The 16,025-nt window shown below is 35.9% G+C and overlaps 1 protein-coding gene across 1 annotated transcript; it reads left to right on the top strand.

The window, feature by feature from the left end:
• Positions 1 to 1,794: 1,794 nt before the first annotated feature.
• LOC145789352 (UPF0481 protein At3g47200-like) lies at positions 1,795 to 3,388 on the top strand. The gene has a single exon (XM_082877047.1). It carries the CDS (start codon positions 1,906 to 1,908, stop codon positions 3,181 to 3,183), a length of 1,278 nt encoding a protein of 425 aa, XP_082733173.1. The 5' UTR covers positions 1,795 to 1,905; the 3' UTR covers positions 3,184 to 3,388.
• Positions 3,389 to 16,025: the final 12,637 nt, after the last annotated feature.

Here is a 16,025-nt window from a genome sequence, read left to right as displayed (position 1 = left end):
AATTTAACACTCCCCATAAGCCAAATCCACCGCTGAAGTCTCTCTTCTACTTCCCTTTCCCTAAGATCCACCACCTCTGACCTTTTCCTACTACCCCCTTCCTCATACAACAATGATAGAGACTACTAATTTTAGAACTCTAAAAAGATCACTAATGACATGGCACTCAATAAAAAAAGAAAAAAAAATATAACACCAAGGCCAAAATATCAAATCATTCATGGTGGGACTCACGGCCACATCATTAGTGATAGCACTGATTAGTGCTCTCACTCATTTTCCTTCCTCATATCAACTCTGGTGACCCTTCCTGCCACCTGTTTCATCAAATCTGCCGCCCTCTGCCTTGCTCACCAACCCCTCCATCAGATCCATAAATTTATGTGAAAAATGCGTTTGAATTCTAATTCTTTAATTTTAAAGTTAATTTTAATAAATTGACAATGGACCTTATCTATTGTAATGTGATATTTTAATTTTAATTTTTGATTTTTTTTTGGTCATATCATTAATATTTTATTAATATACCACAATTAATATTCTGAATCATTACTGAATTTATATATATATATATATATATATTGATGAACAAAAAATGAGTGACTTGACCATATGTTATAAAGTAAAAAATAAAGTACTGAAAGTATGTTTGATTTATAAAGTAAAACATAATCTAATTATAGTAATATCTAATATTCAAATGCTGTTTCATGAATCCCCATAAGTTCATTTTATTTACAAATAATTAAAATGTGGATTTGTTTTAACTTCTTAAAAAATAGAAATTCAAATAATATAGGATAAATTACAAATACACCATTTGAGGTCTGATTAAAATACGAATCGTCCTTGTAATTTTGAAAATTACATTTCACCCCTGAGATTTCTAATTTCATAACAAATCGTCATTTTTATTAATAAATCAGTCAATAAACAGCTTTTAATGATATTAGAAATATATTTCGATTAATAATTTATGTAATTTTATTATTGTATAGGAGAGCAATTATAAATTTCATTTTTTAGTTAATTTTGTTAAATAAAAAATACTAACAATGAGGTATTTGTAATTTTTCAAACCACATAGAATAATTTGTACTTTAAGCAAACCTCAAGGGATGTATTTGTAATTTACCCAATAATATATGCATTAATTAAAATAATAAATTTTACATTATTTATGTAGTGTGAAATAGGTCTTATATTAAAATGTTATAAGATGTTATCTAATATTGATTTTAGAAATATTATTTCTTTTTAGGTATTCCATTAATAAAAATCAGTTTTTTTTCCTGTTAAGTTTTTTAATTATATCTTAACAATTTTGGGGTCTTGTTTAATATTATATAGAATTTAAGAATTTTGTTCAACATTGCTAAAATATGCATGAGTGTTTGTTAATTTATATGCAAAATTTTAGGGAGGCGAATTAAATTTATTATTGAATAGATAAGGTAACTAAGGGGCTATCATGGCATTTAAATCTTATAACGTATGACATCAGCGAATTTTGTTTAATAGAGGATTAACCATGGGGAATCTTGGTAATAATTTGAAAAGTAGGGTTGGTTAGTGTTATTATTAAAATCACAAGGGAGGTTTTTGAAATTGTACTAAACCTCAAGGGATGTAAGTGTAATTTATCCTTATTTTTCAATTTTTTTTTTTATATAAGAGTATTCAACATTGAAAATTATATTTTATTGTCTTGTTCATTGTCTTTTAAGAAACTTATGTCTGAATATGCATTTTAATTCATATTTCATAGCAATGAAAACCAAGTTGAGAAAGAAATGCAATTTGCCTTGTTGATTAATTGTAGATCTGATTTAACTGAAGGCATGAAAATTTGTACTATTATTTTTGACATATGGTCTGGAAAATTTGTGTGCACAGACATAGAGCATGTCAGAGACCAGTGCCGATCTTATGCTCGATATTGATAAAAAGCTTGATGAGTTACCTCCTATACCATCTGAACGTTGCATCTTTAGAGTACATGATCTACTACGCAACGAAAATGAAAAAGCTTATGAACCAAGCGTAGTTGCTATTGGTCCTTATCACCATGGTAAGGATAATCTGCAACCAATGGAAGAGCACAAATTACGCTACTTGCAACAGCTTCTTCAACGAAGAAATGAAACCAGTGTGGAAAGATACATCGTGGCGATGCAAGAATCTGAACAAAGAGCACGCAAGTTTTATGCAGAACCCATTAGCCTTGATTCAAATGCGTTTGTTAAAATGATGGTTCTTGACAGTTGCTTCATCGTTGAGTTGCTTCGCAAGTATGCGTTGAAATCCCCGATAGACCCGAACGACTGCATTTTTCTGCTTGACCATATTGGACTTGGCACACGCCGTGATTTAATGTTATTTGAAAATCAACTTCCGTTCTTTATCGTCATGCAGTTGTTCAACATGACCAAAAATTCTAGTGACTCACTAGACAACCTCGTTGGCATGTTTGTTAGCTTTTTTGATCCGATACCACCCGGTAAACTTTTACAAGCTCCTGATGAAAATCCAAGAGAAGATGACATCGAACATCTTCTAGGCCTGTTGCATTATTGTTGTTGCAGTGAATTTCATTCAATGGTACCCCAAAGAAATACTGTTGAAAGAAAAGGTGAGTCTCTAAAATCTGCAAAAGAGCTCCAAGAAGCCGGGATCAAATTCAAGAAGATTGAGGGACGGAATATGTTCAACCTAAGGTTTGTAAATCGGACAATGGAAATCCCAACTTTAAAAATTGAGGACGATACAGAGTGTTTTTTCAGAAATTTAATTGCATACGAGCAATACCTTCCTGACACTTCAAGGAATTATTTCACTGCTTATCGCAAGTTTATGGATCGCCTTGTGAACACCCCAGAAGATGTCGAAATACTTACTCACCGTGGAATTATTTTTAACCATTTAGGTGACAATGAAGCGGTTGCGGCCATGATAAACAAGCTCGGCTCCAATGTCATATCATCTAGTGTAGGTTACAACGAAGTTTATGACAATGTGAATGAGCATTGCAGGGGGAAATGGAACTTATGGTTGGCGATCTTAAGACGGGATTATTTCAACACTCCATGGGCACTCATCTCGTTTCTTGCTGCTGTTGTGTTGCTTTTGCTCACTGTGTTACAAACCATATTTAGTATTCGTCCTGTTGGAAAATATAACTAGATATCTCTGCTTCATGTCTTGTTTTGTTTCTTGTTATGCCACTAAATAAAAGAAGCTAGACTATGTGAGTGAGGTAGGTTGGTTGGTTTTGTTACTCACTCTTGTTTTGGCTCCGCGATTCTTTGTTGAAGAATGGGAGCCTTGTGTGATGGTTTGTTTTCAATAATATCTCTTTCTACTGTTCAACATAAAAAGAACAACAAAATGATTTAGACCTTTGAAAAGAGAGCTCTAATGGAGCACTAATTTGTTTTCTTCCTTCTCATTTTTTGTCTTTTACTTCACTAATTTTTTTTTTTTTTTTTTTATAAGTGAACAACTCATTAAAGTTACACTATAGTAGTTCTAGTTAGAGCCCTACAACACTTCCGAAAGAACAAATATGTATATATATATTGACCAATTAGTTGAATGGTTTGGAAATTTCAATCATTTTACTATGGGTTGACACGCGTCAGCCTATTCTTCTTTCGGTATTCTTCTTTCGGAACTCAGTGCAACATAAAATTCAATACATTTATGTTGTGTTTGGTTGGGGAATTTGGAAAGAAACTTGGAAAGAAAAAAAGAAAATATGTGTGAAATTAGGTGAAATGTAGGTATATTTTATTTACATTTCACCTAACTTTTCCCTTTCTCTTTTCAAATCTCTCCTCAAATCCCCAACCAAACACAGCGTTAGGGATGTTTGATTAGTAAGATTGATAGTGAGAATTATAAGATTAGTATTGGATTAGTTATTTAGTTGGATTAGTGAACTATATAATTTTCTTTTGTTTATATTTGTTTTGTAATAAATATTATAAAAAAATATAATTTCAATTATATGTATGTTTTGCATTATTAATTATCGTATTAAAATATTTATCAATTTTGTTGGACAGAATGACCATTGGAATATAATTTGAATAATAAAATTTACAACTAAACAATAGACTGCGAATCTTATAGATTAATAATACCAATCCTATACTATATTCAGCTAGATCAAACAAGCACAAGGTACAAATTAGGTGCAAATAAAAATACACAAATTATATTCCACAAAAAAAAAAAATACACAAAATTTTTTTTAAAAAATCTAATTTACCATGTTTGGTTCAAGAAAATTTAGTCAACTTTTCAAAAAATTGATTTTTTTTTTATTTTTAGTGTTTTTTATTTTATTTTTAGTGAATTTTTTAATATTTTACTCAAAAAATTTATTTTTTTGGATACACCTAATCTAAATACGCTTAAAAATTATAATATTTGTGAAAGAAAAAAAAACCAAATACAAAAAATAAAAAATAAAAAAATTCAATACATTTTCGTATTTTATTATATTAAATGAATTTAAAAATTAATTAAAAAATTTTAAAAAATTTATTAAAAGTACAAAAATACAAATTAAAAATTTTAAAAATTGTTTTTAAAAACTTAAAACCAAACTTGCTTATTGGTTTTGCTTTCTTAAAAAAATTATTTTTGATTGGTTTTTAAAAATGGAGAAAGTAGAAATGATAAGGCAGAGGTCCAAGAGGTGCATCAAGTGTAATGTCTTGCAGCTCTAGTGCATCAAGTGTAATGTCCTGCAGCTCTAGACAATATTTTCCTTCACAGATTGTAACAGATTCAGTTAGCTTAAACTGTAGATTAGTTAGAAGTGTGGTTAGTTAGCTTGTGACAGTTTGGAACAGTAGTTAGTTAGAAGTGTGGTTAGGTTAATTCATTTGTTCACTGTACTAATGTATAAATATGATTTGTAATCTCTTATTTTATTCAATGAAGATATTTTAGATTTTAACTTTACCTTTCATCATGGTATCAGAGCTCCAAGAAGCTCTCGCGAGCAATTCTCCAGATTCATCTATGGAGTCCTCTGCTATTCCTTCAAATCTCAATCTCCTGCTATCGAATCTCAGTTCTCTTGTAACAGTGAAGCTGGATGGCTCGAATTTTGTTATTTGGAAGAATCAAATGCAGAATCTGCTTCGAGCAACAGATCTACTCGCCATTGTTGATGGCTCAAAGCAGTGTCCTGTTGACACAGTGCGACAATCTGCAGGAATTGAGATTCCAAATCCAGAAGCTGTTAGATGGAAGATGGTTGATGCGCATCTACTCAACTGCATCACTGCTACTCTCTCTCCTGCGATTTTCACTTCTGTGTTACATCTTCACACCAGTGCTCAGGTTTGGTAATTTCTTGATAAACGCTTTACCTCTCTCTCTAGGTCTCATATCCACCAGTTAAAGAACAAATTAAGTTCTATTTCAAAGGAATCCGACTCAATGGAAGTGTATTTGAGCAAAATCAAAAGCATTGTTGATCAGTTGAATATTGCTTCATCATTTGTAGAAGATGAGGATATTGTTCTTCTTACATTGAATGGATTGCCTTTTGAATATGATGCAGTTAAAGTAGCTATTCGAACTCGTGCAGAGTCCATTTCTATGGAGGAACTTTCTGCTCTACTCTGTTCAGAAGCTATTCACATTGAAGGAAAATTAAAATAAAATTCTGATCTAACTGTTGCTTATGCAACTGTGAAAGATTCTAATACTTCTAGAGGATTTAACTCTTATCATCATAACAAAGGTTCTTCTCATGGTGATTCTAGAGATTCACATAGAGGCACTCGATTCTATTTAGGAAGATCCTCTCGTGGCAGATCTCAAGGAAGAGGACAATTTGGCATTGTTTGCCAAATCTGTGGTAAAGCCAATCACACAGCTCTTGACTGTTGGCATCGGCTAGATCCTCAATTTCAGTCTTCACAAGTGTCTTCATCACAGCAATCAAAGCCATATCAGTCCCATTCTCAGCCGTATCAGTCTCAGCAGTCAAAGGCATATGTTACATCTTTAACTGAGGATAATGGTTCTTGTTCTCCCTGGTTTTTGGACTCAGCTGCTTCTGATCATATCAGTAATAATCTTCATCAACTTAACTCCATTCAACCCTACACTACTAGTGATCAAGTCACTATTGGTAATGGCTCTTCCCTTCCTATCACTCATATAGGCCAAGGTATACTACCTACTCCTCACCATTCTTTCAAACTCAACAAAATTTTGCATGTTCCCTCTATTAACTCTAATCTTGTCTCTGTGCATCACTTGGCTAAAGATAATAATTGTTCTATCACATTTGATCATTCTTCCTTTACTATTCAGGACAAGCTTTCCAAGGCCATCCTCCATAAAGGTTTTTATGCCAATGGACTATATCATTTTCACACTCCAACCACTGCTTCCTTACATGCCTACAGTAGTTCAGTTACATCTGTTGCTTCCACTGACATTTGGCATCAGAGATTAGGCCATCCTTCTACTCTTAAGTTTCATTTGCTTAAGCACAAATTACCTTTGTCTGTAGCTTCCAATAAAAGTACTTTTTCTTGTGTACATTGCTCTGTAGCCAAATGTCATCGGCTACCTTTTACACTGTCTAATTCCACTATAAATAATCCACTGGCTTTGATTCACAGTGATGTCTGGGGTCCCTTTAATAAATCTTCTTCTCCTTACAAATACTATGTGTTGTTCATTGATGATTTTACTAGATTCACTTGGCTTTATCCTTTTATTTATAAAAGTGAAGTGTGTGCCAAATTTATGGAATTCAAAGCTTTTGTGGAGAAACAATTTGGTTTTCCTCTCAAAATCCTTCGTAGTGATGAAGGTGGTGAATACAAGAATCATCCTTTTCAACATTATCTTCACACTCATGGCATTCACCATCAGTTTTCTTGTCCACATACTCCCTCTCAAAATGGAGTGGCTGAGAGGAAGCACTTACATCTTACTGAAACTGCTATTTCTCTTCTTCATCAGTCCTCTATGCCTCTTCTTTATTGGTTTGATGCCATAGCTGCTGCCATATATTTGATCAATCGTTTACCTAGTGTTTCTTTTAATAATTGCTCTCCTTTTGAGTTGCTGTATCATACTGCTCCTGATTACTCTTTACTCAAAGTCTTTGGTTGTCTTTGCTTCCCCTGGCTTAAACCTTATGCTTCTCATAAGTTGGCTCCTAAGTCGACTCCTTGTGTTTTTCTAGGATATCATCCTAGTGTTAAGGGCTATAGATGTTTAGACCCTTAGACAGGTCACATTCATTTATCTAGACATGTTACTTTTCATGAACATGAATTTCCTTTTTCCTCTTCTACTTTTGTTTCTTCTGTTTCTTCTCTTCCTCTTTTACAGGATTTCTTTTGGTCACCCTCTTCTCAGCATAGTTCTTCTCAGTCTACATCTGCACCACCACAGTCCTCTTCACAGTCACAGTCTACATCTGCCCCGGCACAGTCCTCTTCACAGCCTGCGTCTCCTTCTGTACAGCCACAGTCCTCTTCACAGCCTCAGTCCTCTGCTCTGGCACCACCTGCCTAGTTTGCACAGCCTAGCTCTGCCTTGTCTCCTTATGATCCTTCACCACCTGCACCTTCTTCCCATCCATCCATTCCTATTAATTCTATTTCTATTGTTTTACCTCTTTCTCCTCCTGTTGCCATCAATTCTCATCATATGCAAACCCGATCCAAATCTCATTCTACTTGTTTCTCTTCTACTCTTACTTCTTCTGCTGGCTCCTCTCCTTCTCCTGATATTAAGCCCATCTCTTATCAATCTGCTCTTGATTCTCCAATCTGGCTCCAAGCCATGCTTGATGAATATGCCACTCTTCAACATCAGGGCACATGGTCTCTTGTTTCCCTACCCCCTTTCAAGCAAGCTATCGGGTGTAAATAGGTCTTCAAAGTTAAGAAGAATTCTGATGGCTCTGTTGCTCGGCACAAAGCCAGACTAGTGGCTAGGGGTTTTCATCAGCAACATGGTATTGACTTTCATGATACGTTTAGCCCTGTGGCCAAACAACCCACAATTCGTATTTTTATCTCTTTAGCTCTTCACCATCATTGGCCTCTCAAACAACTTGACATATCTAATGCCTTTTTACATGGCAAGTTGGATGACGAAGTATACATGGAACAGCCTCCTGGTTTTGTGGATCCTTCTCAGGCTACTCTTGTTTGCAAACTTCACAAGGCTCTTTATGGTTTGAAACAGGCTCCTCGGGCCTGGTACTCTACTTTCTCCTCTTTTCTTCTCTCTCAAGGATTTTTTCAGAGTCGTTGTGATTCTTCTCTCTTCATTCATTCTACCTTTTCTTCCATTACCTTTCTTCTTATATATGTCGATGATATACTTCTTACTGGGTCTGATCAGTCCTATCTTAAATCCTTATTAACTCAAATGCACAATGCTTTTTCCATGAAGGAATTAGGAGATATTTCCTATTTCTTAGGTATTTCCGTTCAGTCCACTGCTCAAGGTTTCTTTCTCTCCCAGCAGAAGTATGCCTCGGAGCTTCTTCTTAAAGCTGGCATGACTACCTACAAGCCTTGTGCTACACCTACCTCATCTAAACCTTCTCTTCCTGCTGCTGATTCTCTCCCATTCTCTCAACCTTTTCTTTTTCGCAGCCTTGTGGGTGCCCTTCAGTATCTTACTATAACTCGCCCTGAGATCTCCTATGCTGTCAACCAAGCCTGCCAACATATGCATGCCCCTACTGTGGCTCATTTTTCTGCTGTTAAACGTATCTTACGTTACATTAAAGGTTCCCTTTCCCATGGTCTTCTCTTTGCTCCTGGTTCTTTTCATCTCACTGCATACTCTGACTCCAATTGGGCTGGAGATGCCACTGACAGACGTTCCACCTCTAGTTACTGTGTGTTCTTGGGCTCTAATGTCATTTCGTGGTCCTCCAAGAAACAGTCCACCGTGTCTTGCTCCTCGACCGAGGCTGAATATCGGTCCTTAGCCCACACTGCTGCCGAACTCACTTGGTTACAAATGCTTCTTGCTGATTTTCACATTCCTCAACCATCTCCACCTGTTCTTTGGTGTGACAACATGTCTGCCTTATCCTTGGCTGCTAATTCGGTCTTTCATAGCCGCTCTAAACACATTGAAGTCGACTGTCATTTCATTCATGAGAGGTTGCTCGTCGCCAATTCTTTCTCAAATATGTTCCTTCTTTGGATCAATTGGCTGACATCTTCACCAAGTCTCTGTCCACTGCCCGATTTTCTTTTCTCACTTCCAAGCTTCGTGTTGGTCTTCCACCTCTCAGCTTGAGGGGGCATGATAAGGCAGAGGTCCAAGAGGTGCATCTAGTGTAATGTCCTGCAGCTCTAAACAATATTTTCCTTCACAGATTGTAACAGATTCAGTTAGCTTAAACTGTAGATTAGTTAGAAGTGTGGTTAGTTAGCTTGTGACAGTTTGGAACAGTAGTTAGTTAGAAGTGTGGTTAGGTTAATTCATTTGTTCACTGTACTGATGTATAAATATGATTTGTAATCTCTTATTTTATTCAATGAAGATATTTTAGATTTTAACTTTACCTTTCATCAAGAAATGGCTCATTTTCAACAATCTTGAAAGATCAAGGTAACAATTACCCCCGTGGCGTGGAAAGGCACTAGTCTTTCTGCAGGACTTTGATTTCTGAGGGTGGACTCATTTATTTAGTGAAGTTGGTAATGTTATATTTTGTTTATGACTTTGCCTTCTGTGTGTTAAGAGTTGTGTATTTTCTACTCATTTCGGTGGTAGGTTCCTTCATTTGAGTTGGGTTAAATTTGATTGTCAATCAATTATTTCGGAGTCAAGGTTCACGGATGTTATGATATCTCTATGGAATATATATATATATATATATATATTTGGTGTTAAAAAAAGGTAACAATTAGTAATTAAAATAAAATTAAAAAAAGTAGTAGTCCATTGTCATTGTGTGGAAATAGGGGTTAATGGTCCAATTTGGATCGATTTTGGATAAAATGAGGACCGATTCATTGTCTACGATTCCATAAAAATTAGAACTAAGCCAAATCATTAAAATTTTGGAACCAATCCGATCCAAACCATTTAAACATGGTACGATTCAGTTCGATTGGAACTATGGTTTCACATAATATGTATACAAAAAATCATATAATATTTTCAAAAAACTCAACCTATTAGAAATTTAAAAAATAATAATATGTTCATCAAACAAACTACTTTTATAATATTTATCAGTTAAGCAAAACATAACATTAAGCAAACATTGTTCAATATTAATTTGTCATGATTTTTTGAAATATAAACTTTGACATTGTTCCACCGTTAATATGAACAAACATAATACCTAGTTATGGGAAATCCTTGGTGCCACAAATTGAGCTATGGTTTAAGTTATGGGAAATCCTTGGTGCCACAAATTGAGCTACCTCGAATGGTTCAAATTTCTGTTCACCGGTTGACCGACCGAACAACCGGGTGAAATACTTGTCTGCCGCGGTTGTCAACTTGTCGACCGCGGCTGTCAACCTTTTTACCAGATGATCGGTTGGACGACCGGCAAAGTTAAATTCGAGCCATTCGAGCAAAGCTCAAATTCGAGATACGTAGCATTGCTCTTAAGTTATATGGTCCGGTTCGGTTTTAATCCGGAATCGTTGACCTAAATTCGAAATCAATCTGCGGAGACTGATTTCCTAATTTCCCAAATCAGGACCGAAACATGAATTAAAAATACTAAATCAAACCTATCGAATTAGTCTAGTCCGATTCAATTTTCAGATTTTTCGATTTCCTTATCATTTGTAATCACTCAATTATAAATTTATTACAATCCATTGAGCTTGTGCAAATTAAAAATAACAAACAATTCAAGGTAAATTTGTCATTTAATATTTAAAATGATCAATCCATTGGAGCGTGTGTCCAATTTAAAATGATTAATTCTCTTTCGAAAATTTTATTATCTTATTTTTAATTTCTTAATATATATTATTAATTGAATTAAATTAATATATATATATATATATATATATATAAATTTAAAGGACAAAATTGACACTGTAATGACCCCAATTTTTTTTTAAATAGTTAGCGCATAATTTAATTGAGCAAATTTTTGAATTTGATTGCCGTGTAAATTTTGTGCCAAAAAAGTTTCGTTTTGTATTTTTTTAAAATAGTTCCCGATCTCAAAAGATTATGAACTTTTTATATGTTGTTTCCATATGAGTCTAGCACGTTGGATAAAAATTTCAGAATTTAATGATGAGTATTTATTTTATGAAAATTCACGGACTGATTGATGTTCAGTTTAATTTATAGCAGAATTTAAAATTGAGTTTTGAGTGTTCGGACCATGATTTGAGATAAATTTGTTGGGTCTATTTTGGTCCTTTTAAAATGTGATTGGTAATAATCACATTGGGAGTTGTTATTATTTATTATCTATTTTGGTTCTATATAATAAATAGTTGATAGTTGATTTTATGGTGTGTACCGTATGAGAAAAATTATATATTTTTGTAGTAAATAAAATGGGCATATATTTCGTGGTGAGCAAAACATTATATTTTGTGATGTGTACAAGAAAACAAAATATATTTTGTAGTGAGAAAATATTATATTTACTTTGTCATTAAAGATGTTGAAATGTACTTTTAGTTGATATATATATATATATATATATATAATGGTGTATATATATAGATAGATGTTTGAAATAAAATAAAAATAAAAATAAAATATATTTAATCAAGAGAGGCAACACATGAGCCACCCTCTTTTCTCTTTTTCCATTTACTTTGATTTCCTTTCTCTTTGTTTTGGAGAAGCAGAGCTTCATCATCTGTCTCTCTCTCTTTCTTTCTATTCCCTCATTTCTCTCATCTTTCTGTAAACACTACCACAAACCCTTAATTCTTTTCTTGATCTAGCAAGATCCATTAAGTTTTAAACCCTAGTTCTTGAGGCCAAAATGAAGAGCTTGGCGAGAGCAACATTTTGACCGGTAGAGATCGAAATTTGACAAAATCGAAATTTTAGAATTTTGCTTGTTTCCTCTTCTAGCTTGAGGTAGAGATTTTTCCTACACTTCTTTATGCACTTTTACTTGATTATAGGGAGTTTAGAGTTGTATATAATTTAATTAGAATTTTTGAAAATTTTGTGATTTATTTGCTTAAAAGAGAAATTTTGAGAAAAATAAAAAACTGATACCCAAATTGTGAAAGTGTATACTTGGAATATGTTTGTAAGGTTATGAAAGAGTTATTTTTTAAATTTGAACAAAAACGGTCTTCGATTCGATTAGTTTTGAAATTTTTACCAGTTTGTGACCAAAAGAGCATTTTTTTAAAAAAATAAAGAAATTACGTTTAACTTTTGGGGCTTTCGATCAAAATAGGATGTCATGATTGAATAATGCTTGGAGAATGAGTTTGGAAAGAAAATTATGTTTTCTTGGGCGTTAACGGTATTATTTTGTTTAATGTATTTGTTAGAATAAAACCGGCACGGTTAGAAATGGACCTTGAGAGGTTAGCGGACGTGATTGTGATATGAAAACTAGTATAGTTGTTCATATTTGATAAGATATGGAATAGATTGTATTTATCAGAATTTTTTTGGAATTTAATTATTTAAATATCCGTTTAGAAATATCTGTTTTGGGCTATCGGTGGAAGATAGTCATGATTGTTGTAGAAATGCATGAGACTTCGGTAAATTGAACCACATTCCTCATTTGTTGCATTGGTCACTGCATTACATTCAGTTCATTGGAAATGTATCTGTTTTTGAAAAATGTTTGGAAATGTATTTGTTTGCGAAAAGATGAATACTTGGTGAATCTGGATGGGGGGTGTAGAACTGCGCGGTTAGTTGTCGAGCCTTCCAGTTTATTGGTAAAAATGACAGTGGTAGTGCATTACGGCCTACTTGCAGACACTCATCTAGAGATTCACAGAGCCTGTATTCATGTAACCGATATAGTTTAAAATAGAAATGGTTTTATATATGTTGTTGCATCTCAGCATTGCATGCTTTATAAAAAGAAAGATAAATTGTTTTATCATGAGCATGGCATGAGCATACTCCTCTTTAGTCTTGTCATGGTTCATATGTTGTGTAGTATATCTCTACTGGGCTGTGGCTCACCCTATAAGGGAAACCATTTCAGGTACAGGTGCCATGCCTCTGCCAAGGCATTGACTTGGAAGGACTCGGAGCTAAGGCTTCATTTTTGTTTTATTATTATTTGTTGAATGTACACCCAGGGCCATATTTGCATTGAGTTGTGTGAGAGGAGCTAATTTGAGCCTCCTAAATTAATTAGACCCAATAGCCCAAGGTTGGTGGGCCCAAATTTATCGCAAGTCCAAGATTGGTGGGCCCGGATTCGAAAGGATTCGGATCCACGAACTTAGAAACTTACTCGGGTCCGGACTCGAAAGGGTATTAAGCAAGCCTAGAGATCCAAGGCACTCGGACTCGAAAGGGTTCGGATCTACGAACCTAGAGGTCCGAAGCACTTGGCTTCGAATGGATTCAGACGCAATCTAGAAGTCACTCCGTTAATGAGTCCTAGAACACTTGCGGGCTCGGAGCTTTCCGGGATCTACGCACCAGAACCATGGGCGTAATGGAGTTCGAACAAAGGACCTGATCCTGAGGACGGTGAGTAGAGATAAATTCACTCTTCGGTTAAACTAGCTTATACCCGGGTCGAGGTGGCACGATCTAGGGGGTCCTTGAGACTCGGTAATATTTGCGGCAAGGCGTTCTCTTGAACTACCCCTGACCCTTCTGCGGCAGGACGTCCTCTGGGACTACCCCTGACCCTTTGGGATGATTAGGGATCATTGGTTAGGTGTGGCTAAGAAGAAGGGTTTGCCGAGAGGTTGATCTCCTCTTCGGGGTTTTCCTCATTCTCGGAGAGGTCACCTCATCGAACAAGGTGATTAGAGAGAATATTCCCCATGTGCCTTACACATGGGCTCCATCCTACATCATGAGGTGCCTATAAATAGCACCTACCCATAGCTTTACAAGGGATTGATTTTGGAGCGATGAGTCTTGGGAAAGAACTAATTTCCCATCTCCATTATCAACCTTGAGAGTGAAAGTGGGAGATCCATGGGAGAGCCTTGCTATTATTCTCTCTTTAGCTATTTTGCCTTCTTCTTCACCCAATCTCTTATCTCCATCATCTCCTTTCTTTTGTGTTCTTAGTTGAGACTATTGAAGAATCTAAGCCTCTCATCATCTTCTAGAGAATTCGAATTCTTCTTCAAGAATCTTCGAAGATCTTCGAATTTTCTAACAACTTTTCTGAACCCTCTCATACATTTGGCGACTCCACTGGGGAGACAGATTGGTTAATGGTTTCAACGAGATCTGGAACTCATACAACATCGGCAATAATGATAGATAATGAGACTCATCAACAAGGCTTTTCCAATGGTGGTGATGAAAGGACTCAAGTTGAAGACTCACCTCTCATCCTTGAAGCCATTCAAGAACTCCAACACACTCAACAAGAGATTCTCACGACCCTTCAAAATCTCACCCACACCATGTTGGTGATGGGTTCGAATTTCGCACCACCAGCAACAAATGGAGGTCAAGTCGGCATTGACAAGAATCAACAAGTTCATGGTAATGTTGGAAATGGTCAAAACCATCAAGATCTACCCCAAATTCTCCTTGAAGTTACTCAAAATGGTGTGCAAAATCAAGTGCTATGAGGAACAAGTCATGGCCAACCTGCGGCCCATGGAGGGCAAAATCACGCACCTGGAGGATTGAGCCTTGTGTCTAACGGTGGTTAGAGGAGTTTCTGGCACGACGAATCGTGTTCCAGTGGTTGTGGAAGTTCAAATAAAGCCTACAGAAATTTCTCTACAAAATGGTACTCCATCCATGCCTAATTTTGTTCCACCGATTGTAAATTTTACTCATGTACCAAGTGGGTCTCTTTTGGCTCCGATGCCGAGTTTGCAAGCCCAACCTAATATAGTCGTGAGGTAGAATGGCCTTTATGGGACCCAATGCTACGTCCCATCACCAAATGGCATGTCCATAGGTACCGATGGCCAATATCGTCACATGTTTTCACCGATGATGAATTCTCAACACCCAAATGGCCAAGTCGCTCCAGGCTCGGTCTTCGGGTTTACAAGTCAAGTTCCAGGATTACCACTATCAAGTTCTCTCCCTCAACAATTTCTCACTCTCGCCGATGTGCAAGCCATGTTTGATCTTGAATGGGGCAAGAGGACTTTACCCTCTTTGCTAGATCCAGATGTCAAGCCACCATATCCTATCGAGATGTTGAGTTATCCATACCCGGAGGGGTACACGGTGCCAAAGTTCATCAAATTCGATGGCAAGCAAGGAAGTGCTCGAGAACATGTTGTTCGGTTCATTGAGACTTTAGGGATTCATGGTTCAAATCATGTCCTCCGACTGAGAGAGTTTTCAAAGTCCCTCACCGACCGAGCATATCGCTGGCATGTTAACTTGGCCCCAAACTCTATCCGAAGTTGGGAGGAGATGGTCAACAAATTCCATGCCAAATTCTTTCAAGTGGCTGAGAAAGTGACCATACTTACCCTGTGTAAGGAAAAGCAACGAGAGAGTGAAGACATTCTCGAATATGTGAAAAGGTTCCAAGACAAAGCCCTGGACTGTCATAAGGCTGTGGAGGAAAGCTACTTGGTCTAAATCTGTGTTGAAGAGGCATTGAACTGATACAAGATACTTTTTGTTAATCACAAGCTACCCACCTTCTCGGCACTAATTAAAGCATCTCGAAACATCAACATACCTCAATCTCAGGAGATTGGGTTCGAGACTAGTTATAAAGCCAGCTTTAAGTCCTTTCGAGGACCTTCTGTCACTGCGGCTTCTGCGTCTTCTACACGAAAGTCGCAGGGGGAGGAATGCAGAGGTCAGAAGAGGAAAAACTATGAAGATGACATTCCTTTTCCATGTAGTGT

The sequence above is a fragment of the Camellia sinensis genome, chromosome 7, assembly GCF_055761805.1.
Source record: "Camellia sinensis isolate YWXY chromosome 7, ASM5576180v1, whole genome shotgun sequence".
NCBI classification, from domain to species: Eukaryota; Viridiplantae; Streptophyta; class Magnoliopsida; order Ericales; family Theaceae; genus Camellia; species Camellia sinensis.
The sequence above is the reverse complement of the archived record's forward strand: the minus strand, read 5'-3'. Positions and strand labels throughout refer to the sequence as shown.

What these genes read in the sequence shown, in the direction of transcription:
- LOC145789352 (XM_082877047.1), top strand. Translation starts at nt 1,906, where the DNA reads ATGTCAGAGACCAGTGCCGATCTTATGCTCGATATTGATAAAAAGCTT.